Source organism: Falco biarmicus, chromosome 6 (assembly GCF_023638135.1).
Source record: "Falco biarmicus isolate bFalBia1 chromosome 6, bFalBia1.pri, whole genome shotgun sequence".
Taxonomy (NCBI): domain Eukaryota; kingdom Metazoa; phylum Chordata; class Aves; order Falconiformes; family Falconidae; genus Falco; species Falco biarmicus.
In genome coordinates, this window is record NC_079293.1 from 65,873,343 (window position 1) to 65,897,692 (window position 24,350).

The 24,350-nt window shown below is 44.5% G+C and overlaps 1 protein-coding gene across 5 annotated transcripts in view; it reads left to right on the top strand.

The window, feature by feature from the left end:
- The window catches only part of SESN1 (sestrin 1), an 85,110-nt gene extending 61,258 nt beyond the window's left edge, over window positions 1–23,852 (top strand). For 2 of the 5 annotated variants that reach the window (XM_056343700.1, XM_056343704.1), the window contains exons 2-10: window positions 12,736–12,801; window positions 13,725–13,925; window positions 14,841–15,023; window positions 17,864–18,106; window positions 19,385–19,532; window positions 20,169–20,281; window positions 20,516–20,706; window positions 20,957–21,101; window positions 22,748–23,852. In XM_056343700.1, the coding sequence (XP_056199675.1) occupies window positions 12,736–12,801; window positions 13,725–13,925; window positions 14,841–15,023; window positions 17,864–18,106; window positions 19,385–19,532; window positions 20,169–20,281; window positions 20,516–20,706; window positions 20,957–21,101; window positions 22,748–22,834 (1,377 nt within the window). In that variant the 3' untranslated portion in view covers window positions 22,835–23,852. Of the gene's footprint in view, window positions 1–5,239; window positions 5,373–7,449; window positions 7,475–8,165; window positions 8,239–12,735; window positions 12,802–13,724; window positions 13,926–14,840; window positions 15,024–17,863; window positions 18,107–19,384; window positions 19,533–20,168; window positions 20,282–20,515; window positions 20,707–20,956; window positions 21,102–22,747 lie in introns of those variants that run through there. The other 3 variants (XM_056343701.1, XM_056343703.1, XM_056343702.1) reach the window with 3 other exon arrangements.
- The last annotated feature ends 498 nt before the right edge of the window (window positions 23,853–24,350 follow it).

Below are 24,350 nucleotides of genomic sequence, written 5' to 3' on the forward strand. Positions count from 1 at the left end.
GACAATGTATCTCCTCTCCGTACACCCTCTAGCCACTGAAAGATTAGAAGTTACCTGTGAGTTATCAAAGTCAGTTTTGAAACTAGTTAACATGAACTTTCATTTTGGGAGATATGGGTCTGGGGGAGTTGTGAACTAGGGTGTTTCTGTGTAGTGCATGAGCCTGGAGCTACCTTGGAACAGTATCAGAAGAACCTACTTCTCTAATGCTGGATATCTACAGCCAGCCAGCCAAACAACTTTTGTAGTTCAGCTGCTGTTTATCAGCCTAGGAGGAGCTGTGTACCCTCATAAAAAGGGGGAAGAATAAACTGGTAAGACATTCTTTCAATCTACTAAGCTTTAGATATGCATCTTTAATCTACTATTTGTAGCAGTTTTAGAAACCATAAGTCTGTTTTCATGTCCTTGCCAAAGAATGAATAATCTCAAGGTCTCAACTTTGTATAGCTCCTTGAATTAAACTTTGTATTTCTGCTACCTAATAACTGCAGAAGGGAATGTTAAATTTGGACAATCTTTGGGGAGAGAAAAAAACCCAAAACAGCTTGTATGGTTTAGAGGTGGTCGAGCTGTAGAAATCCTACAGGCAGAAATTGCTAGAATGGCTGTTTTGGGGGAATAAGAGACCTGAGCGATGAACCAAAATAGTCCAGGGAACAGATAAAGACACTGGAGTTCTTGGAGCTTGGTGAGTTAAAGTCAATCAACTGTGAGGACAGCTCAGGTGTAACAACTGAGCCTCACAACCTCTTGCAGCTCTGAGATGCTGTGTCTTTTAGTGGGGATACAGTGGGCTAAGAATGGCCTGATCTGTAATTACTCACAAACCCCCTTGAGTACTTGCAAGTCAGTTGCCCATTAAAGCTGAAGATGTGGCCACAAAGAAAGCAGCATGTAAAAAATCTAGAAATAGAAAAAATAGGATTTCAAGGATGGATAAGGTTTGAGGAACAGACAATAAGTATAATCTCTGAATATTGTAAAATGTTCAGTCTTAGCTAGCCTTGCAATCTTAAAGACTACAAAAGGAAAGCTTCTCTGTATTGATCTAAACTAATTTCCTGATGTGACTGATTGTCAGCCCTCCATTCTTCTAAACAACTTGTTGCTGTTACTGTTTTAAAGGTATCGGGTGCAGTGCCATTCCTAAAGGCTGATCCTGTTTGACACATACAGCAAGAATTTAGATTGTAGAAAGAATACAGTTTATTCTCCTCACTAGAATGATGTACTAATTCTAATATGAGAGTATTTTGAAGACTGACAAATCAGATTGTTAAGGTTAAATCAAGAAGAATGCTTTGAAATACTGACCATTTTTTCTTGACTTGCATGGTAGAATAATATATTCTTCTATTTAATTTAAATTCTTTCATCACTGTAATGATTGGTTTGCTGTGCCTCCCTTGTTGTTATAATGATAAAGATTTTTGCTATTTTAAAAATAACAAATATGTAATAAGGGATAGAAGAGATTAGGAGATAGATTTGAAGTTTGTTATGAAATGGGTAGTGGCTGTGGACAGCAAGGAACGAGGAATCCACAGGGCAGTGTTCAGAGCGATTGGTGTGGGGCTGCTTAGTCATTGCTGGAACAAACACCTGGTGACTTCATTAAGGTGCTAGTTTAGGTGGAGCTGCTTGAGCTGTTCTGGTTGAAGAGATTCTTGCCCCCATGCTTTTATTGCTGCTGCTTCACTAGGAGTGATGTCCCCTGAGGACTGATCATTGTTAGTAATGCCTGACCTCTGTCTGTCAAAATGAGCTAAAACAATAAAAAAAATAAAAATCATAAACCCCCCAACCTGAAGTAGTCCTCCCATTGATTGCTTTGCATGCAGTACTGAGTGCTGTTCGAAGCAGCTGGGTGGGCAGGTCTTAGGAGAGAGACCCGTCCCTCCCAGGGGCAGTGACACCCGGGTTAGTGCAGTAACCTCTTCAGCTGGCTTAGCTGCAGATGGGAGACACCCTGTGTCAGCAGCCATCTCAGGGGGTTCAAAGACACTCGGATGTCAATGCTGGTATTTACATCCATTCTGCTAAGCTTGCTACATCTTGCCACAGCTGGCACTACCTTATGAAACCATGAAAGAGAGAAATCCAGTCCTAAGGACTAATACAAACCGGGTAGCTCAAAGCCCCAAAGAAGTACCTGGTTTTACTTGTAAATATTCCTGGGAAAGAATAATCTGATCGGCCTCTGACATACGAATTTGATGTCCAGGGCATTGCAGTAACCAGGCATTTTGAGTGCTTCTGCTTGGATAGCTTTTCTATGGAAAGAATTTAAGATCTGGGTTTGCCAGTTCTTTGGAGTCATCTGTTTGTGCTGAACTTGACTCAAAAAAATCGCCCTATTGGACTGAAACCAAACTGTTCCAAGTTACAGCACCTTAAGTGCAGGCATATGTGTTTGCAGGATCAGGCTTTTCACATTGTAACTGGTTGGCCTCCCTTTTAGCTTCAGCAGGATATTTCTTGTAACAGTAGCAATAAGGAAAAATCATATTTCTGATGACTTAGGGTGCACAGATGTTAAATGCCATCCTTTTATACAAGCAGCTTTTATGGAAATGCTTGCTATGAAAGAGTATCTTTCCATGCTTCAGGTGGTGGTTGTTTCAGGTTTTAGATGGCTTGGTGTGTATTGATCATACACTCTTTCTGGGTGAAAGGAACTTGTTATCTATCAGTATTTCCACGTTAAACATTTGTTGCTGTTTTTCCCTTCCCAGTGTTTCACTAGATCTCTTTTTATTTGCATTGATACGTGGTCAAGCATACGGTTGTGTTTCCGCAGGGGAATGCTGAAGTTATACAAACTGTACCATAGATCTGTCCCTGTGTCCCCCAGCTGCACTGGGTTCTGCGCTCATTAGTACCCAAATGTAATTTGTGCTGGTGTCAAACCATATTCCCTCATGAAATTGCTCATGTAGCTAGTCTTACTAGCCCCCCAAATGGAAATAATTTGATTCTGTAATTATGTACTGATTTATAGATGAGCATGTGGCTCAATTTTGTGTATTCTTTGATTTGGAAGAGTTGCATTTTGGAAATACTTGTGTGAGGGCTGGGGTGGAGAAAGCGTTTGCAGCAGACTGTGGTGATGAGATTCTGCTAAGGCAGGGACGTACTTGGGGCCAGAGCAGAGCTTGTGTACTCAAGCCATATGGGAGAGCTTTTAAGACCATTATTATTTGTTTGCTACGGCTGTGCAACTTCCTCTTCCCCTTTGTACATGCTTTTTCTGACACGCTGTCACTGCCTTCATCTATGCTGATGCAGAAGTGAAGAACACGGTATAATTTCCTACCTTCTGCTGTTGAGTTGGTTGTTTAATGAGAAAGAATTTCCCTTGGACAATGTCAAGAGAAAAATCTGCATCTGCCAAGGCTCTTTGTATAGGAACAAATGTTAACATAAACAGGCTTCCTCACAAATACCCAGGCAGGGCAATCGACTGCAGGGGGGGGAAACACACTCCCCAGGGGACTGAGGGACTGCTGCCCTTCCCTGGCCCACCCCCACCTCCCCCCAGCTTATTCCTTAAACGGTGTTAACAAATTGATTGAAGGGGGTGACCTTTCATCTGACATCCAGGAAAACTTCTTATAGTGCGAGGCATCTTCTTGCATTTCAGCTTTCAGGTAATTTCTCCTTTTTTCAGCATTTTTTCTGAAGCATAAGCCAGTTCCTTGCCTGTGATGCAAGAGGAGCCCATTCCTTCTCTTTTTGTTATGTTTTGGCCTGAAGTAAGGAAGTAGCCAGTGGGAATTAAACAGTGTTCTTCATTAGTTTGTTTTATTAGCTCACAAAATGCAACCTTCCTTGCCAGTATTGCATTCTTCTTTTTCCATGCTTCTGTCGAGCATTTTATGAAGTGCAAGTAGGTACAAAGCACACTTCATTTCTTCTGGAGAAACTTACCGGCTTGAAGCCAAGGCCCCAGGTGAGGAGCTGTGGTACCTGGGCATCTCTGGGTGATTTAACCTTGTAACTGCGACTAAGCTTAGAGTGTCCCTTGGCTCTCCAAAGTTAATTGCATAGCCTAGAGAGGTAGGGGTGTTTGGAAAGTGGAAAGGAAGCCTTTAAAACTTCAGCATTAGAGATGTGCAGAACTGCTGCCTCAAGTCATTCTGCTGTATTCCTCTGACAGTGCTGTCCTCAGTGTTTTCTGTATTTTGCTGCATGATTCATATGTCCATAACAGGAACAGCCTGTGAACAACTTTTCAGGTTCAGTTTCACATTTAACAGAAGCGTGAAGTTCAGTGTCATGGAATTTCCCTGCTTGGTTGTTAGGTAGCTTGGACAGGACTCAAAACCAGCAGCCCAAATTGTAGGCAGAAGCCTTCCTCCCCCAAATGAGTGTGACCAAGGGTTCAGAGCCATCCTGGCCTCCTCCCATCAAAACTGAAATAGTAGATCTCCCCTTAGGGTCATCATATTTTGTTTTAATTCAAAATATTTGAAGGAAAATTGTCTAACAGAATTCAGCTTTCTAAATCTTAGATTGCTGTGGAGGCAAAAAACAAAACAACAATAAAAAGTGGGCCAGCTTAGGGACTTCTTTTCTTTTGAAATAATTGATGTCATAAAATCCCAAAGCAAAAGAGGTGGGAGATGTAAGGCATCTGGCAGAGTTTACAGCCCTGGGGGGTCGACAGAGAAGTACAGGCTGCTGCAAACAAAGGCTGAGTGTTTTGCTGATGTGATTGCAAAACATATGTTTGCCCAGGACTGTTATGATCTTGGGAATAGGCAGGAGGCCAAATTTCTGCAGCAGCATACTCAGTCACACAAATATCTACAAAATGTTAGCCTCCTGTGATTTCTCAGTTTAAAGGCCATAATTACTTTGTTGCTTCAAAAGAAGGTAGAAACTCTTGCATAAGGAACAGGGGAGAGGAGAAAAAAAAAAAGAAAAAGAAAAAAAGGCAAAAGAGCTGCTCGGTGCTGGGGAGGGGAGGGAAGCAGGGGGGCGAGGGGCCCTTGTGCCCCAGCCGTGCCTTCCCCGGGGCGGCGGGGCGGGCGGCTCTGCGCTGCGCGGGGGCACTTGCTCCCGGGCCGGGGCCTCCCCCGCGGCAGCGGCTGCTGCCCCTTTTTCCCCCGTCCGGGACACTTGTTGGCATTCCCGGGGGCTGGCAAGCCCCGGGCAGCGGGAGCAACCGGGGGGCCGCGGAGCGCAGCTGTCCCCCGGCCGCCGCGTCGCTCCGCCCGCGGGGCGGGAGGGGGCGGGGCGGCGGGAGGGCCCGCCCCGGCGGCGCGGGCTCTGCGGCATTGCTGCGGCGGGGCTGCGAGGGGAGCGCGCCGGCCCGGCCCCGCGGCGCTGGCATGAGGGTGGCGAGGCCGGGCCCCCAGCACCAGGTACCCCGCGGGTGGCGAGGGGCTGGGCCGCGGGGCGGTGGGCCTGCTCCCCGGGAGAAGCCCCTGCTGGAAGGCGGCCCCCCTGCAGCCAGCGAGTCCCGGCGCAGCGGCGGGGCCGGCGCAGCGCTTCCTTGGGGGCTTCTCGCTCGACCCGCGAAGGCGTTCGGAGCTACCGGGGGATGACTGCTGGGGGTCTGCGGGTCCTTCCTAGCGCCCTGCAACGGGATAGCCACCTGCTGCCTACGGCGGCAGTGCAGGTGCTGTCGTTAGCCTCCCCGTTGCCACCTGGTCCCGGCAGGGCTGCGTACCGCTTGTGTGTGTGGTGGTGGGGTTTAGGCTCATCCAGGTAGTTTTTACTTCTGAATTGCCTGGTATTTACTTCGTTCTTGCACAGACTCGGATTATCCTTTTGAAACAGTGAGGCTGGTCTCGTGTTTCTGGTAGAGAAAGCTTGCTGTAATTGTTAACAAATGCAAGTCAATAGCATTATTTTGGACAGGAATTAAAATGCTGGTTTGGATCTTTTTAAGTTTCTTAGTTGTCACCACGTTAAGATTCTCCTTTTAAAGGAATTTTTTTAAATCCTCAAGTTGCTGTGGGTTGCCACAGAAAGGATTTTGTATTTTTCTGAGTTGCACAGATCTAGTACCTCTTGGGTACAAATCGCTTTGTTTTGACGTAGTCCAGCAGTACAGTCTGTGTAATGCAGACAGTAACTGTCATGTTTAAACTTGTTTCCCTCTGTGTTACTGATTTATTGGTATTTAAATAGTGTTTAGAGCATGGAATTTGCAGATGTTCCTTCCGAATCCTTTGCCCCTTTAATACTTTTTGTTTCATTGTACAGATAACAGAACTGGCATATTGAAAAGCTAGGCACTAATCACTGAAATTCCGCTTCTTGGTTTCAGTGAGCTCATATCAAAAGTAAATTGGGTTGTGGTCTCTAGACAGTTGTGTCACAAAACCACTTCAGGAAGAGCTGTCACTGCTGAGGAAGAATAGGTGGTAGCACTTGAGTGCCTTGAGAGTGTTCCAGCTGGACCTGCTGTTACTGCTTGATCCTAGAAGATGATCAGAAAAGTGGTGTTAGAGCTTGAGACTGAGGAGCCTGGGCTTTGCTTTTATTCCTGCCATTGTGAACAGGGTGTGTGACCTTGGGCACACACTCATTTGCCTTGATTTCTGTCTTGGATCAAGTCACATAAACTGGTTGGGGATGTTTTTAAAAACTGGTATTTCAAAGGACTTCTAGACATTCAGAGAAAGTAGACTTACTGATATTTACATTAAAATAAAGTAATTTAAGTATTTCAAGTATATATCAAGTATTGAAGTATATAAGAATAACGTATTGTCTGTGAAATAGAAACAGTTCAACATTTGCTGTGCTGTAAGTCCAGTGAAAAGCGGTAGGTCTGTGGAGCAAAGTGCTTTGTAGCAGAGGGGGGTATTTGTGCTCAGTTCTCTAAGTCCATGCAAGTGCAGACATGTCTAGTGCTTCAGTTGAATGACAGTCTCAGATACCCAGAAAATGGAACCAGTGCAAAAATTCAGAGTACGTGAGCATATTTGGGATCATTTTTCTGTCATTTTAACGTGAGTCATAGTTTGCTTGAGAAAGCCACAACAATTGCAGCTCCTTCTGGATTAGGTAAATGAATAAAATAGGAAAAACTGCTAGTTCTATCTGCTTAGCCCTACATTTAGAAAAGGTGTAGGATTTCTGGGATTTTTTTTTCCTTTTCCTTTTTGTCAGTGTTTGTAGGAAAAGAATAGTATTTAATCACTACTCTTTGTTTCTTAATCCCTTCATTTCCAAAAGCTACCCATCTGGTAAGGAAACTACAGCATCTACGGCATTTAGCAGAACTGAAAATAGGACTTTTAAGCTGAGTATGTATCAGCTTGGTGACAACAAATAACTTGTCTGGTGAGGGCAGTTGTGCCAGTTGTTGTCGTTAAGATCCTAAACAAGGAAACTCCAAATGTGTAGCCTGTCGGTGTCTGCACCAGTGAGGTTTTGCTGTCAGTGACCTTTAAAGGGGAAGTAGGAACCACACAGTGAGTGCAGCAGCAGCAGCAGGAGGCCTCTTAGACTGGTAAGCACCAAAGGCTCCCTTCGAAATGCAGTGCTAGCTTCTTGGGCAGGGATGCTTTGGGGCATTTTATCCTGTAAGAATATAAAGCTCTAAGTGGGTATTTTTAATGACAGCTTTAAATGCTTACCATAGCTGAAAATTCAGTGCTGTCATGTTGTGGGGGTTAATTCTACGAGGGGATGTGTTGAAGAGGTTTTAACCCCCCAGCTCCTTGTCTTTCTTAACCCTAAGGTTGGGTAGGAATACACTTAGATTGTGTAAAATGATCGCTGGTTGTCTAGAAAGATGTTAACCTCAAACTCATTTCCCTTCTCTGGTTCCTTCCTTTAGATTGGTTTATATTGCATTACAGTGTGTGACTTTGATATAATTTTGTTTGAATCTAGCAGTATTTAGTGCTTAATCGGGACACAGATGATTCAGATGAAGATGTTAATGCACGTGTGGTTTAGTGAAGTAAATTGATAATTATATTTTAGCTTTGCCTGTGGCTTGTCTGTGTAAAAATGTTCTTTTTGCCATTTAGAGGAAGCTTAAGTAAGTATGTAAATAAGTCTGTCTGGGAGATACAACATTTGATATTGGTACTGACTGTACTTGAGGGGAGCAAAATGACTCACTGTGCTAACACCAGCAGTCTGAAGGTCGTGGTTCACAGCTAGTGCTCAGCTCATGAATCCCGAGTGACCGAAAATGAAGAGTTTGGTAACAGTCCCCATACTCATCTGACAAACCTATAGTTGAGTTTTGGGAGAGGATTTGTGGTAAGAGGCAGAGCTCTAGCTGCCGGGAGCCAGTAGTGGGGGAGGAACAGGGATCTGAAAAAGCATTTTAGGCACACTGTGGGGCAGAGCTGTAGCTAAGGTTGGGTCGCTATTCCTGCTCTAGAGGCCCTGTGTCTCGGCTTGTAACTTAAGTCTACTCCAGTATTTCTAGGTGGGATTTCTGATACTGAGTGTCTGTTTAGAATGACATTTTTGTTTTCTTCTCTTATATGTTAGAGGTTCAGAACCAAAGCAGATGTTCTATTACTAGCAGAACTGACTTGTGTTGTACTTTTAAGTATTTAAAAACTTACTGTAAGCATTTGCAGTTCCAATTTTCCATCTCAAGCTTTTGCTTAAATAAGCTACCTGAAAGCGGGCTTGATTGACAGAGTCTGAAGATACAGAAAAGCTGTAAGTAAAGTGAGTTTATACATGTTTGTGGTTTTGGAGTGGTCTTTGAGAATATATGTGAATGCAGTACAGATTTTTGCTCTGGTTGTCATTGTGGAATTATATGTGTTAAGTGGGCCAGACTGGTGAGAGGGCATGGTAACTGAGAAGTATATCATTCAGTTTGCAGACTTGTTTCATTAACTCTTTTGTCTAAGTTCTGAAGAGCTGTTTCTTGGTGTAAATTTGCATAAAACATATTTCCTGGCTGAGAAGTCTCTGAAAAGGCACAGTCTGGTGGTTGGGGCGTTAGCCTGTGACTTGAGAGATCCCAGCTCAAGCCGCCAGTCTTCTGTAGCAGCCTCTGTTAGACATGTAATTTTTCTGTTTCTCAGCGTTTTTTTTCTAAATGGAAGATATACTTGCCCAACCTCACAGGAAAGTTGCGCGAGTTAAATACATGAGATGCGCAGTGATGAGGGACATGTAGATTCAGAAATGGTAGGTATCTGGTGAACATAGTTCCCATGGAAATAATAGTGGCCGTACAGAAATACAAGTTCTGTTACGTAAGGGGAAAGAGAGGGCGTTTCTGTGTTTTCTGAGGTCATCTCTGCCAGCATAGCGATGCAGCGTTTATATGGCTCCAGTCTTGCTTCTCTGTCAAGGTACTTTTGAAAGGTGAGCAGAGTGGATTGCCACCTGGTGTGGCACACCTCTCTGTGAGCTGTGAGCTTCTGTATGCTGAAGGTAAAATTGATTCCACCCTTGGTGCTCAGCTTTGCAGCCATCTTGAGTTCTACGTTCCGGCTTTGAAGACAGGGTGCCTCTGATGCATTGTTATGATTGCATATTATTTGCACCTAAAGCCTCAGTTGTGGTTGGCTTTCTGCTGAGCTTGGAGCTGTATTCAGCTGCAGAATTTCTAGGCTGAATGGAAGTGGTGTGGCAAGGTTTACAGGAGGAAAGAAGCCAGGAGAAGTTTGATGCAGAAAACATGGCACAAAATAAGTCAGTTTGGTGTGCAGCTCCGGTGGTCTGGAATCACATGAAAGCTGCGTATACTTTTGTGATAACCAAAATACTGGTTGCTTGCAACTGCTGCTCATCCTATAGTCCCTGCTGCTTTGCTGAGTGCTTGTCAGTCAGTGTTCCAGGTGAGGTGTTGCTTTAAGAGAAAGGTGAGGGAGAGGGACATGGTGGTGTGGCTCATCAGGAGAGTGGTGGTCCTTGAGTGTGTTTGGAAGATGGAGGCTTAGCAAAAGCCATCGTGGAGCATAGAAGTACGTTCGCTGTTTTGAGAATTATTACTGTGTTGTCTATATAGTATTTGAAATGTTGAGATACTGGGAGACACCCAGAGATGCCTGGTTATTTCTGAAGTAGTAGGATGACTTAAATGCTGCTTCTGAAAAAAGGAGGAAAGTATGCCATAGCTTGTAACTGAAGAATAACAATTTTCAGACAATTTCTAATGGGTCAGAATTTATGCAATTCTCATGACTGTTGTAACTGCGCACCCTATGACAGCAAGCTTATTTCTGTTTTCATCACCCTCTGGGAGAATTGTATTTACCCCCATTTTGCAGATGGAAAACTGAGGCTCATCTTCACAAATCCTTTGTAGCATCTCTGTCAGAACACAGACTTGAACCCAGGCTTCTCAAATACTAGGCTGGTGCCTGCCATGATTTCAGGGGGATGCTTTCTCTCTTGAGGGAAAACAAAGCAACTTACTCAATCCTCAAAACAACTCAAGTCACTTTGCAGAGAGGGTTTGGTTACTTCAGTTCTCTAACCTGTTATATGCAGTGTAGCCATAGTAGTTTGACTTCTGCATGCTTAAAAAAAAAAAAGTGTGAGGTGTATGGATACTGATGTGTTTTATATTGTGAACCAAAATATGTTAGCAGCCTGCTGATCTCAGGTTCCTGAATCTTGGTGGCTTGTTCCCCACCCTGCCCCCCATAACTGTCCTGGGAAAAGGGGAAGACTGAAACACAGTTGTTCAAGAACCAAATTTCAGGATATTTCTATTGGAGTGCTTGGCAGACAACTGCAGACATCTACTAAGTTAAATGATGCATACAGACTCTTTTTCCTTGCCGTCATTTGGATGTAAGATGTTTCTCTAATTTGCTAGTGTAGTTGTAGCCGAGATAAGAAGCTGCACTAGAGCTTTGAGGAAAGAGGGTGTTTTTAAGATACAAATTCCACCCTATGAGTGGCATTGCTTAGGGACTTGGCTGACAGGCAAAAATCGTGAATGTTGGGACCCTCAGCAGGGAAAAGCTACATTGCAAACTTTACTGCCCCAGGGAAAATGTGCAAGTAGTAAGAGCTGCCCTTTGATCTCACTTTAACCAAATAAGACTGGAGAAATGCAGGCATCTGACTTAGGATTTAAGGAGACTGCCATAGTCTGATGGGCTTTGGTAGTTCTGACTTAGGCCTGCACTGATTGCTTCTGGCTTTCTGAAGCTGGTTTTTAATCTTAGGGGAAAGTTCAGGGAACGGTAACTGATTAATAAAATTGCTTCTCGTGCAAATAGAAACCTCAGCTAAAGATGGGAAAAGTGCAACCAGTGTCGCTTGTTTATAACAGCCTGTATCTGTTGTGTGTGGGAAGCGTAGCAAAGTTAAGAACTCATTTGCAGGCAGATTTTAGGGGCTTCATTTGCTCTTGCAGCCTAAAACAGCTGAAGGTGCCCCTGTGCTGCTCTGTGTGGCCTGAACTGGCTCAGTACATGGTATTTATAAATCTAAACTCAGTGGAGAACCTGGTTGGAGTTGGTATCATCAGAAAATGAGTGGTTTGGGCTATGGAACAGAGGCAATGGATGTGCTTTAAAAGATGACTGAGGAAGAGGGAACAGATAAGGAGCCCAAACTGTTAGCTTATATATATATATAGCCTAGTCTTTAGCACTCAGCTCCATCCCCAGCTTTAATCCCAGGTCTCCCTCCGTCTGTAAGAGCACAATGCCATCAGCTGCCCCACTGGGAGCTCCTTCAGGTGGCATCTTTCCTGGGGAAACCATGCTGCTGGCTGGGGAGTAATCCCCTCAGGAGAGCTAGCTTGCAGTGTGATGCGCACATGGAGGAGTGAGCCTCCTTAGTGCTGTGTGACTGCGAGCTGAGGCCATGTCCTGCTTTGGTACCTGCCCTCTGGACCCTGCTGTGCCTTCTCTGAGGGCTGCTCCATGCCAAATGCAGGAGCTGCCCTGGAAGCCGTGGCTCCCACCTTCCAAAGGGAATGGCTTAACAGCCAGGACACAGATGCACTGAAAGCTTTCATGCAATTTGCTCCTTGGCTGCACAAAGGGTCCAGGGTGCTGTAGGCCTGGCAGAAAGCTTCATCGAGCTGAGGGAGTGGGCAAGTGGCGAGCTGCTGGAGGGGTAGCCAGCCTCCTCCTTACCTGCAGTGTGTCCACAGCTGTGTGTGCAGGGACATGGCTGCTGCTGTTCTGATTAAGCAAAATCCCCTCCCTCCTTAGCTTTTTATCCTATCTTGAAAAGAAAGCAGATGCAAATGTAGATCAGGTACTTTCAGCAGTTTAAGAGCTCTTTGAGGTTGGGGAAAAAGAAATCTGATTAGGGTTACAGCTGTTTCATTTCCTGACAGATGCACAGAGTGTTATGTGCTGGCGTACTGCGGATGTACACACACACATCAGTCTGGTTTTGTATCAGTGGCATAACCAGACAGCAGCCGGCTATGTACTGAACTCCTTGTCCTGGACAGCCTGCCAAAATATGCTTTATGCAGAATTTTCTGTGAACCAGGCTGTAGTGTGTGTGTGTGTGCATATAAATTTGTTGGTGTTTTCTTTGGTTGGCAGGGCCTTTGTTGTTGATTTTTTTTTGTTTGTTTGTTTCTGGAGTAGGGCAGTACACTGTAAACAAGCATGGCTAATTATAAAGCACTTGTATAAGAAATGATTTGCATTTGTACAAATGGTACTAGTAAAAGTACCTATGTAAGAGTACCATGAGTACCCAAATAAGCCCAGCTGTGAATGGAGAACTCTTTTTCTTTCTTGCAACCACAGCTAAAAAGCTGTTTATAGCTAAATGCTGAGATGGTGTAATCTTCTTTTCTAGGAACTTGGAATAAGAATTCCTAGACCACTGGGACACGGACCAAGCAGATTCATCCCCGAGAAGGAGGTGTGGTAGTGTTTTCAAGTACACAGTGAACTTTATGCTTTTAAGGAACACCCTTTTAGTAGTAACCCACATTTGGTTTCACGACAGCTGTTGAGCTGCAAAATATTTTCAGTTGTGATCACATTCAGTCCTGGTGAGACTTTGGCCACATTTCTAGTGTACAGAAGCAGTGGGAGCCCTGGGGAGCTTTGGAATTAGTTATGACCCCTCCTGTACTGCTGTCTAGCATAAAAGAAACCCAATACTGTCTTTTGTAAGGGTGTCTGTTTCCTTGTGAACACCCAGATGTACTTTCCTACTGGTCCACAAGGCACCTGCCCCCCTGCTCTGGGATTGCTTTTTCTTGAGCTGCCTCTACCATTCTGAATAATCTGAGAAGCTTCAGAGTGCTGTGGCTGAGCATTTCTGGTGCTTCTCTCCAGATCATCTGGTAAGAGAATTGGGAGCAGAGGAAAAGTTAGTCATATGCCTGTGGTTTTCTAGGAATTTTAGAGCTTGAAGTTTCAATTTCCTTGTATTTCTTTCTATTGTCATCTTAGCTAGCCTTTTACTACTTTCCCTCTTTTTTCCCTTATTAGAAACGATTACCCAATTAGCTTTTTGTTGTTACAATAAACCAAGATTGATTTGGAGTATTCAAGAAAGTGAAGGTGAGACTGCTAAAATGAGAAATTAATGTTGTAGAAGAGAAAGTATAAAGCCAAAAATCCCCTTTAGCAGATATAACTACTTGTGATCTCCTAAATGAGAGGTGTTAAAGGGGGTTTATGTGCTTTGCCTTATGTGCACTATTTTAATACCATTAATAGATTTATAACATAATTCCTTTCACTGGGCCTCTGGGTGCTGTGGTAATGTATTTATTTACTATTTTAATGGTGGTACTTAGACAACATTGTTAATTGCTCTTTCTGTTCAATCAGACAATTCAAGTGGGAAACGAAGACACCATGATGCACACGCTGTTTGCAGATTCTTTTGCTGCACTGGGCCGACTGGACAACGTTACCTTGGTGATGGTTTTCCACCCACAGTATCTTGAAAGCTTTCTAAAAACTCAGCACTATCTACTGCAAATGGATGGCCCGCTCCCGCTGCATTACCGACACTACATCGGGATAATGGTATGCTGGAACATAAAGCAGAAACAGCCACTTTGGCAACAATCTCTGGTCTTGTTTAACAGCAGTTATTACAGTGTTTTGCAGTTTCTAGTTGGAAAGGAATTCCATCAAGAGCTAAGGGGAAAAGCAGAGTAGGTTTGTTTGTCTGGTTTATGAAGTGTTTTGTAAGACCAGTACTTTATGTCCATAGTTTCGGTAGGACTGTGAGAAAGAGGGGGGAAAATCTGTTATAAAAATAAGAAGATTGTTTATTTTTGGTTTCCTTAGTATCTCAGAAACTGTTTTTTTGGGAAGGCTTGTTTGCATGTGTCCTGTCAAATACATCTCTCTCTAACTCAGTAGTCCATCCTACCATGTTTCTGAATATCAAAATTCAAAGCAAGTTTTCTGCCAAAAGTGGTTGATTTCATTATTTTGAATCTGCCAGTTCAATGATCTTTGCTTGCTAAAGTTGAACTCAAGTTTTGGGCCGTGTCTTAAATTGATGGGGAAAGCATTACTGTTTGAATAAATGATATTGGGTCTGTTCTTTGCTGAAAAGCTGCCCTTCGAACCTGCTTTTAGTTTTGCTGGTAAAGGTTCACCTCGAGGCAGCCTTGCTTCTTCTCCACTGGGTAGTACTATGCAGTATGGATCGCTTGCCACAGGACATACAATAAATCTGTGTCTGTACTTCTCCCTGGATGTAGGCACATTGTACCTGTAGCCAGCATAGTTACAATGTATATGAGTGAGGAATATTTATGTTGTGAGAACAATAATCAAAACAGGTTGATGTGTTAATCTCTATTTTTTTTACTTCAGCCTTTGATCATTGCAAGTCTTGTTCGTGAATATTTTGAGATGATGACTGACGGTATTTGTCATAAAGCACTGTAATTGTTTTCTGTATCACATCTCTGTTTTCCTTTCTAGGCTGCAGCACGACATCAGTGCTCTTACCTTGTTAATCTTCATGTGAATGACTTCCTTCATGTCGGTGGAGACCCTAAGTGGTTGAACGGTCTAGAAAATGCACCTCAAAAACTGCAGAATTTAGGAGAACTGAACAAAATGTTAGCTCACCGACCCTGGCTTATCACCAAGGAACATATTGAGGTAAATCTTTCATGGAGTAATGTGAATGTACCCTTATTTTTCAGTAATGCAATCACACATTCTTAGGGTTAAAAGCCAGACAGAGTGAAAGATGTTCTGTGTTACTTTTACTTCAGTGTTACATCACTGTGATACTGCATGATATATCACTTGTGCCCTTTAAAACTAAGATGATCATAACAAGTCTTAAATGGCGAACAAATTTACTTGACAACACAGTGACATTTCAGAGTTGTCCTGTGAGAATTCTGTTGGTGCGATGACAATGTGCTCAGACGTGCGCTTCCTTACGTCATGTGCTTTCGGTAGCCAGAGCTCCCTGAGCGTTTCTGAGATGCTGCCAGGGGTTAGGCAGAACACCAGTCACCGTACTTTTGTCTCAATTACTGCTGGTTCAAATGCATAGTTTTCGGGCTGGGCTGGAAGGAGCAGGCTGGCAGAACAGCCCAGGGGAGCAGCGGTGGTACAAACCAGCCAGGACTGCAGCACAAACAAGCCGTCAAGTCGCTGCTCCTGCTGCCCCCTTCTCTGAGGGGTACCTGCATCAGCCAGCTTCAAGAGCACGTGCAGCGATGGCAGCTCTCAGCAGGAGCATGCCTGCCCTGGGCCTGGCTGTGGTTACTGGAGCAACTCCTCTGCTCTGCCCTTTACCCTTAGCAAGGAGGAAGTGGGTGCTGGGACTTTCTCGGCAGTGTCTGCCAGGTGGAGAGGCAGAAGCAGGTCCTGCTGGGAGGCAGGACACTGGGCTGTGGGGGAGGGTGTGTGCTCTGCCAGAAGGCCCCAGACCTCCCACACTTTCCTGCTTGAAGGGGAAGTTGGGGTTTGAAGCTGCTTGTCAAATGTAGAGCATTCCACCCACAGGGCAAGATGGAGGGAGCCTGGCCCTGATGCCAGGCTTTTTACACAGATAATCTGCAAGGAGTTGTCAGGGTTTCCTGAGACTGTAAAGTCTGGTTGAAGAAACAAACGTGAGTGTTGTGGTTCTATCTTCATCAGAGGTGTGAAATTTCAACGCAAGTCAGTCTGGCCTCAATAAAACCATATGGTGCAAAATAGAAACCCAAACTGATGCAGTTTGCAGGAGGAGAGGGTTAGTGACCAGCTGCTCCACTTAGACATGCACAAGTCTATGGGGCCAGATAGGATCCACCTGAAGGTACTGAGGGAGCTGGTGGAGGAGCTCGCCAAGCCACTCGCCATCGTTTATCAGCAGTCCCGGCACACTGGAGAGGTCCCAGCAGGCTGGAGGTCAGCCAGTGTGACACCCATCTACAAGGGCTGGAAGGAGGATCTGGGGAGCTACAGGCCTGTCAGCCTGGCCTCGGTGCCAGGGAAGGTGGTGGAGCAGGTTATCCTGAGTGCCACCACGTGGCACGTGCGGGACAACTGGGGGGTCAGGCCCAGCCAGCCTGGGTGTATGAAAGGCAGGTCCTGTCTGACAAACCTGATCATCTACAAAAAGATGACCTGCCGAGTGGATGAGGGAAAGGCTGTGGATATTTTCTACCCGAACCTTAGTAAAGCCTTTGACACCATCTCCCACAGCGTTCTCCTGGAGACACTGGCTGCTCATGCTTGGACGGGTGTACTCTACACTGGGTTAAAAGCTGGACAGCCGAGCTCAGAGTGGTAGTAAATGGAGTTACATCCAGCTGGTGGCTGGTCACACATGGTGATCCCCAGGGCTTGGGGCGAGGGCCAGTCCTGTTTAATACCTTTAGCAATGATCTGGATCCCCTGATTGAGTGCATTCTCAGGTTGCGGACAGCACCAAGTTGAGCGGGATGCTGATCTGCTGAGGGCAGGAAGGCTCTGCAGAGGGAGCTGGGCAGGCTGGACCAATGGGCCCAGGCCAGTTGCATGAGGTTCAACCAGGCTCAGTGCCGGGTCCTGCCCTTGGGTCACACCAGCCCCACGCAGCGCTACAGGCTGGGGGAAGGGTGGCTGGAAAGGGCCTGGGGGAAAGGGCCTGGGGGTGCTGGTCAGCAGCCAGCTGAACGTGAGCCAGCAGTGTGCCCAGGTGGCCAAGGAGGCCACCAGCATCCCGGCTGGTATCTGAGACAGCGTGGCCAGCAGGACTGGGGCAGTGACCGTCCCCTGTACTGGGCACTGGTGAGGCTGCACCTCGAATCCTGTGTTCGGTTTGGGCCCCTCGCTGCAAGAGGGACGTGGAGGTGCTGGAGCGTGTCCAGAGACGGGCAACGGGGCTGGGGAAGGGTCTAGAGAGAAAGTCTTATGAGGAGCAGCTGAGGGAACTGGGGTTGTTTAGCCGGGAGAAAAGGAGGCTCAGGGGGATCTTACTGCCCTCTACAACTGCCTGAGAGGAGGCTGTAGTGAGCTGGGTGTTGGTCTCTTCTCCCAGAGCACTAGCAACAGGGTAAGAGTAAATGGCCTGAAGTTACGCCAGGGGAGGTTTAGATTGGATATTAGGAAAAATTTCTTCACTGAAAGGGTGGTCAAGCATTGGAGCAGGCTGCCCAGGGAGGCGTTTAAAAAAATGTGTAGATGTGGTGCTTAGGGACGTGGTTTAGTGATGGGCTTGGCGGTGCTGGGTTAACAGTTGGACTCGATGATCTTAAAGGTCTTTTCCAACATAAATGATTCTGTGATTCAATAGCTCAGGGGCAGGGAGGGGAGGGAAGTCATGTCCTTTGTGGCTGGCAGGTCACCGTGGCAGTGTGTGACAGAAGACTGAGCATGCTAATGGCAGCAGAGAGTCAGGAATCAAGTGTGGACATTGGAAAAATAATTTTATCTGGTAAAGAAATGTGCCAATAAGCTGCATTAAGGTGGGATCATCTGAATGACTTTAATTCTTTTGTCTTGCATTATTTTTAAAGCAACTTTTGAAGACTGAAGAGAACAGCTGGTCCCTGGCAGAGCTGATCCATGCGGTGGTTCTCCTTACACACTACCACTCCCTTGCTTCTTTCACGTTTGGTTGTGGAATCAGCCCCGAGATCGACTGTGAAGGGGGTCACACCTTTAGGCCCCCTTCCGTCAGTAACTATTGCATCTGCGATATTACAAATGGTTACCATGGGGTGGACGAAATCCATGCCAGCCCAACTGGAAGTATTCCAGTAAGTAACTGTCTGAACAGTCTCTTTCAACAGTAGTAGTTTCTTTGTAAACTTAATTCATGGAGAGTGCCTGTCACTTTTTGTTCAGGGAGAGTGGGATTGATTAGCCTAATCCAGATGAGGGCTAACAAATAGAAAAGATACATTTAGGAGAAGGTGAAACCACACTGGTAAACTGAGGGAAGCTACAAAGGGAGAGACACGGATACGATGTCTCAGTTGTCTATTTTTCTGGTCTCTTGTCATTCATATAGGCAAACCGAGGCAACTGCTGGTCTCAGCTAGTTCATGATACGTGTCCTGAGCATCAGCAGCCAGGAACGCTTTTTTCGTGGGTGCTGTGGAAAGGTGGCTTTTCCTTTGGTTCCAGTCTTTGACTTTGTTGCCTTGAGGTGTTTGTGATGCAGCACACAACAGACCATTCACAATTTTCTGACTCTGTCTCTAAAACAGTATTTGCTGCCTGCAGCAGTTGAGCTCACTGATGTGTGCTTGCTTCCACTTACTGAAAAGCATGATGTGAACTAAGTGTCGGTTTAAGAACAGTGATAACGGGGTATTTTCAGTGCAGGTTCCCTGCCTGTGAGACTTTACTGCAATGTTGTAGGTGGCATTTAAATTTTGTTTGATGGAGTTTGCTGGTTCTCCAAAGGAGCAAACTGCAAGAGGCAGAGAGGAAAGGGGCAGAAATGTGTACATTAAGATAATGTTATTTTGCTTTATGCTGATGGATTTTTACAAGACCAGATACTGAATTAATATTGTGTTGCGGTGTTAAAACAGTTCTTGTGAAATAAGGTTATCTTGCGCTAGCATTCCTTTGAGGCTTCGTTAAATCTGCACTAACACTCACTCTTCCTTTTTCCTTCAATATGTTTCTTCTCTCTGAGCAGAGAAGTAGAAAAATACAGTTGGGTAGTTAATTGTGGTTACTTCCTGTATCAGAATTTCTGTTACAACTCCTTGTTTTTCAGTTGTTAAACATTTAGATTAAGTAAGAGAAATTACTTTTAATGTGAGAACTACTTGTTCCAAAAAGCTGTGATTCCCAAGATATGCTAAAAATACTAGGGATCAAACTGAGAAAAGATGATGTCTAAATGTGAACCATTGGGTCAGTACAGATTTCTTTCAAGTACTGTTCTTCTCAAAAAAATCAGTATTTAAAGATGTAAATGAAGAACATAAGTTGTGTTTAAATTTTCTGGCTTAACAATTTCTGCCATCATTGTCAGTTCTTGTTACATGGAAATGAAATGTTTTTCTCTCCTTTTCAAGTCTACAGAGTCCGTCTGTGAAGTTGAAGCTCTTATGGAGAAAATGAAGCAGCTGCAGGAGTGTAGAGATGAAGAGGAAGCCAGCCAAGAAGAGATGGCTACACGTTTTGAAAGAGAGAAGAGAGAAAGCATGTTCGTGTGTTCTTCAGGTAACAGATGTAGTGTGTATATATATTTATTTAGACTTTTCCAAATCACTTGAAGAAATTCTACCACAAAAGCAAAAAAAAAGTGTTATCAGCTGTCTCAAAAACATTACCATTTCTTTGAAGGGATCAAGAATTAGGGGTGCCTTGTTTTCTTCCAGGAACACTTAAAAGCAAAGCAGTGCCGAGATTGTCAGCCTCTCTCAAACACACCCTAACACTCACTGACCAATATTATGTTTAATAGAAATTTCCCACAGAAGTGGAATCATTGATAATCTAATCTAATAAGCTCTGTTCCAAAACAGATTTTCCCTTGACATTTTTTTACAGATCCCTTGAGTTAGGATCAAAGTGTCCCCTAGACTTAGGGGGTGGGATGAAGACTGGTACACAAAAGAAGGGAGAAAAAGATGTTTGTCTCTAAGAAAGAATCTGGGTGTTTTTCATGGAGTTGCCTCTAAAAAACCATAGTTGTAGGCACACTGAGCTGTATCAAAGAATTTTAATACAGGTAGTCCAGTGAAACTGTATGTTTATTTAAAAAGCACAGACTCCCATTCTTCTGCAATAGTTCTGCTAGTACACTTCCAGTTCGTTCTAACTGAAATAATGTGAAATTCTGTTTGAAATTGACAGAAGATGAAGAATCGGCAGCAACGAGAGATGTGTCTCGTCACTTTGAGGATACCAGCTATGGCTACAAAGACTTCTCCAGACACGGAATGCACGTGCCCACCTTTCGTGTTCAGGTAAAAGGAAGGGCTCTGCTGTCAGGAGGCCTAGTGCGCAATCTGTTTGTTGTGCCAGGCACCAAACCTGGAAGTGGCAGTGCCGTACCTTCCTGCCCCACGGGTGAGAAGGCTTACAGCAAGCAAATGAACCCCTCCCCCGGATTACCTGCCCTGAGAGAAATTACACTGAGCGCTAGGTCTTCACAAGCTCTTTTCTGAAATGCTCCTTTCTGGATTTTTCTTTATTCTAAGGATTATTCCTGGGAAGACCATGGCTATTCCTTGGTTAATCGTCTTTACCCAGATGTGGGACAACTACTTGATGAGAAGTTTCATATTGCTTATAATCTGACTTACAACACAATGGCCACGCACAAAGATGTGGATACCTCAATGCTAAGACGAGCTATTTGGAACTATATTCATTGTATGTTTGGAATAAGGTCAGTTTTACTGCTTCTGTTCTAAACGTGTCAGACTTGTAGCGCCAGCTTTTGTTTTTCTGTCTTGAGGTGAAGCAAAGGTATTTATTAAGCAAACGTGCATGTATTTTTAAACATATTTTTGTTAATGGGGGAGGGCCAGTAGTGGTACAAATTACACAATAATTTATTTTGCCATAGGAACTTAGAAACAATGCAAGTGAAATAACTGGTTCATGAAAATGACTGTTTTCCTTTCCGTTCCAAACAGATACGATGATTATGACTATGGTGAAATTAATCAGTTGTTGGATCGTAGCTTTAAAGTTTATATCAAGACTGTGGTTTGCACTCCTGAAAAGACCACAAAAAGAATGTATGATAGCTTCTGGAGGCAGTTTGAACACTCTGAGAAGGTACAGTTTGCATGTGTGCTGAGGGATACGTTTGCCACGCTAACAGCCACAGCTACCAAGCCAGCCATTGAAGCTTTAGCTGATGTTACTGGGGTTCTGCTCGTGTTCAGATAATTCATTAGGAGGTGTCGTGCCTCCTAGGCTGAAACAATTTTTCATTTCCTACCACATGTTGCTACTAACAGCTGACATGGGCCAAGCTCGGAACGGTGTGGGGAAGTTAAGCCTGTCAATGGTAGAGCTTCAGCTCAACTGCAGCTTTCTCCTCTGCTGTCGGCTGGTGCTGCCTGTGTCCCAGGGAGCAGGGGAGTGGTGGGGTCCACCCGCTGGCCTCAGAGCTAGAGCAGCTTGCTTGCTGGCCCAAGGTCTTTGCAGTCCTGTGGTCATCTTTAGTGCAACGGCCCCGAAATACTTGCTTCGTGTTAAAGCCTGAATTCCTGCTGCTGGATTATAGTCTGAATTGCACCTCCCAGTAGTATTTCTTGCTGTTAACTCAGATGTCTACTCCATCAAGTTCACGTCCTCCACTTTTTCTCTGGAAAAACAGTTCTAGGCCTCCGTTAGAACGAATGCTGATACAGTGCTGAAACAAAGGTGCTTTAATCACTGTTTTTATCTCAGAGGCTCTATTTCTTGCTAAACTCCTTGTGAAAATAGAGACACCCAGTTATAACAGGGGTACTATAGCTACAGCCATTTAAGGTTGTTCAAGTAAAATACTGCCTATGTTTATTTTGGTTGGACTAACCGATAGAGACAAGCTTTCCAAGCACACAGATCTTTCTTTAAAGCCCAAAACTTTGCATCTCCATAGCCATCAGACCCCAAGGACTGTACGTGTGTGCGTCACTGAATGCCGTCACCACCCGTCCTCATGGAAATCATGTGAATTAATCCACACAGCTACTACATGGCAGAACAAATTCAGAGCCAGGCTGCTGTCAGTGAGAGGGTACTTGTTACTTCCTCCCCCACATGGTTTCTGATCTAGTCCTCAAAGAAATACAGTAAAGACGTTGAGGAGGTGAGCTGGGGAACTAAAATTCTTACCTCCGGTAGCTACTGAACACCTCTGGCTCAATGAAGATAATAGTTTATGGCATGTTAGGATTTTTCTTGCACTTCACCTCGGCTAACTGCACCGTGGTGTTCAGGTGGTAATTACCGCTGTGTTTCTCTGTCCCACAGGGGCAAACACCCTTATCACGTCTTCCTTTGCTAACAGCCCCCTCTGCTCCGCAGGTACCAACCACCCTTTTGGCTTTAATTGATTTGCTTAATTAAGCAAAATTTGAACAATTATGTTTAAGCTGCATATAGTCTGCTGCTGAAGAAGGGCTTCTGTGCTTGAAAGTTTGTGTTCCCCAGCTAAACCGGATGGGCTCCTAAAGGATGAGTTGCCTCTTCCTCTGAAGCCGGCCCTGCTTCAGCATCCCTCTGCCCTAGCGCTGCGCTGTGCCGCCGCGCTGCGCACAGCATTTGTTCGCTCTCTCCGCCCTCCGCAAGTTTTAGAGAGAGAACTAATTCCCTGGGTAGCTGAAACACAAAGTGTTCCCCCACTGCTACTGCACAGACAAACCACAGCCCCACAGACTTCCTTTCACTGGGGCACGCTGTTAAAGCGTAACTTCTTTTCTTTCTCAAAGGTCCATGTAAATTTGCTTCTGGTAGAAGCTCGGATGCAAGCCGAACTACTTTATGCTCTGAGAGCTATTACTCGCTATATGACCTGATGTCTCTGGCTGCCTGTCGACGTTGGAATGTTCTGCAGCTGCAGTATGGCAGAGGAAGATATGAAGCCTCAGGACCAACGGTAGCTATCAGTTAAGATGCCCATTGTGCCATAACTCCTTTAGTTTCAGCTATTTCCGTGTTTGGAATATCGCTGCTGCCACTTGGCAGTTGAAAAGACAGGGTTGTGCAGAAGTGCTGCCTGCTCATGGTATTTTGGCTTTAGACAGCACGGGACACTCTATGAACTTGTGGCAATATAGCAAACGATAGATATATAGATCTTGTGTTAAGGCAAATACTACGGGAGTTGGAGCGTGAAAAGAAGTGGGACTTGATGACATTTGCTTTCCCTACGAGAATAATTTTAGAAAATCTTGATGCTGCTATTTGTGCTGGTGGAGTGAACAGACACAGGCTGTTCCAGTTAAGCTAAAACTGAAAGTGAGCACTGCTATTGTCTGAGCCTTTACTGTGTGTGGTTTCAGAAAAGCCTTGTTATTTAGATTTCCTTCTTTAATCAGAACTAAACCTCTTTTGTCCACACTGATCATTTGAAAGATAGCAGTCGATTTTCTCACATAGTTTAGCCTTAAAATGCTACAGGACATCTGTTCAGCATTATTTGGTGAGCTCCAAAGTGCAATGGTCTTCCTACCGAAAGAAGAGGACTCGAGTCCTCAGAGCTTTTGAGAGATCTAATGATGTGAAGCGTGGAGTAGCTTCTTGTCCTGTTTTTCAAGGAGGAGCTAGGACAAGGGGTGGGAGTGTTGTTCCAGACTGCCAAACAGTCCTACTGTATTACACGCCCAACGCTGGTCTTACTGATTTTTGCAGTTGCTTAAATAACTAGGCTAAAACCCAACTATTTTTAGTAAATCGAAACGTGATCAAAATGCTGACGTTTAATATACAGAGGTTTTGGAGAACACATGAATACTTTTGTATGAGTGTGAATTGCTTTTTAAATTTGTCAGTATTACTGGTATTTTTTAAATAAAGGTAACAACTTTTTCTCTTCGTGTTCTTGTGTCATTTAACTTTACGCTTCTGTTCTTACTGGTTTACTTCCTGGTTCAAAGACCATTTTAAAATGTTTGAAACAGTAACTGAGCAGACAAACAACAAGCCACGAATTTTTCAGCTGAGTCTAAAATGATGGGAGAAAACTGAAGTTTAAAAAAATTGATGTAGATCTTCATTAAATCTACAGCAGGAGCACCTATTTTCCCATAGTCCTCCACCCTCGGGTGTCAGGTTTTCTCTTTCCTCACAGGCCTGATATGATCAGAGATTCCAACTGCATGTTTATGTAATCACTTACTCTCAATATTGTTTTAAGAATTAAACTGATTTTAAAATCCTCCAGTAGTGAACTTAGTTCTAGATTGTGCTGCTAATTTTCATAGGCTAGTGCCAAAAGGATATCTGGCATCAGAGGCACAGCCCGGTCTGTGCAGTCAGGCTGAGGAATTTACGGCAGGAGGTAAACGGCAGCAGGAGTTGCTGCAAGGGGCT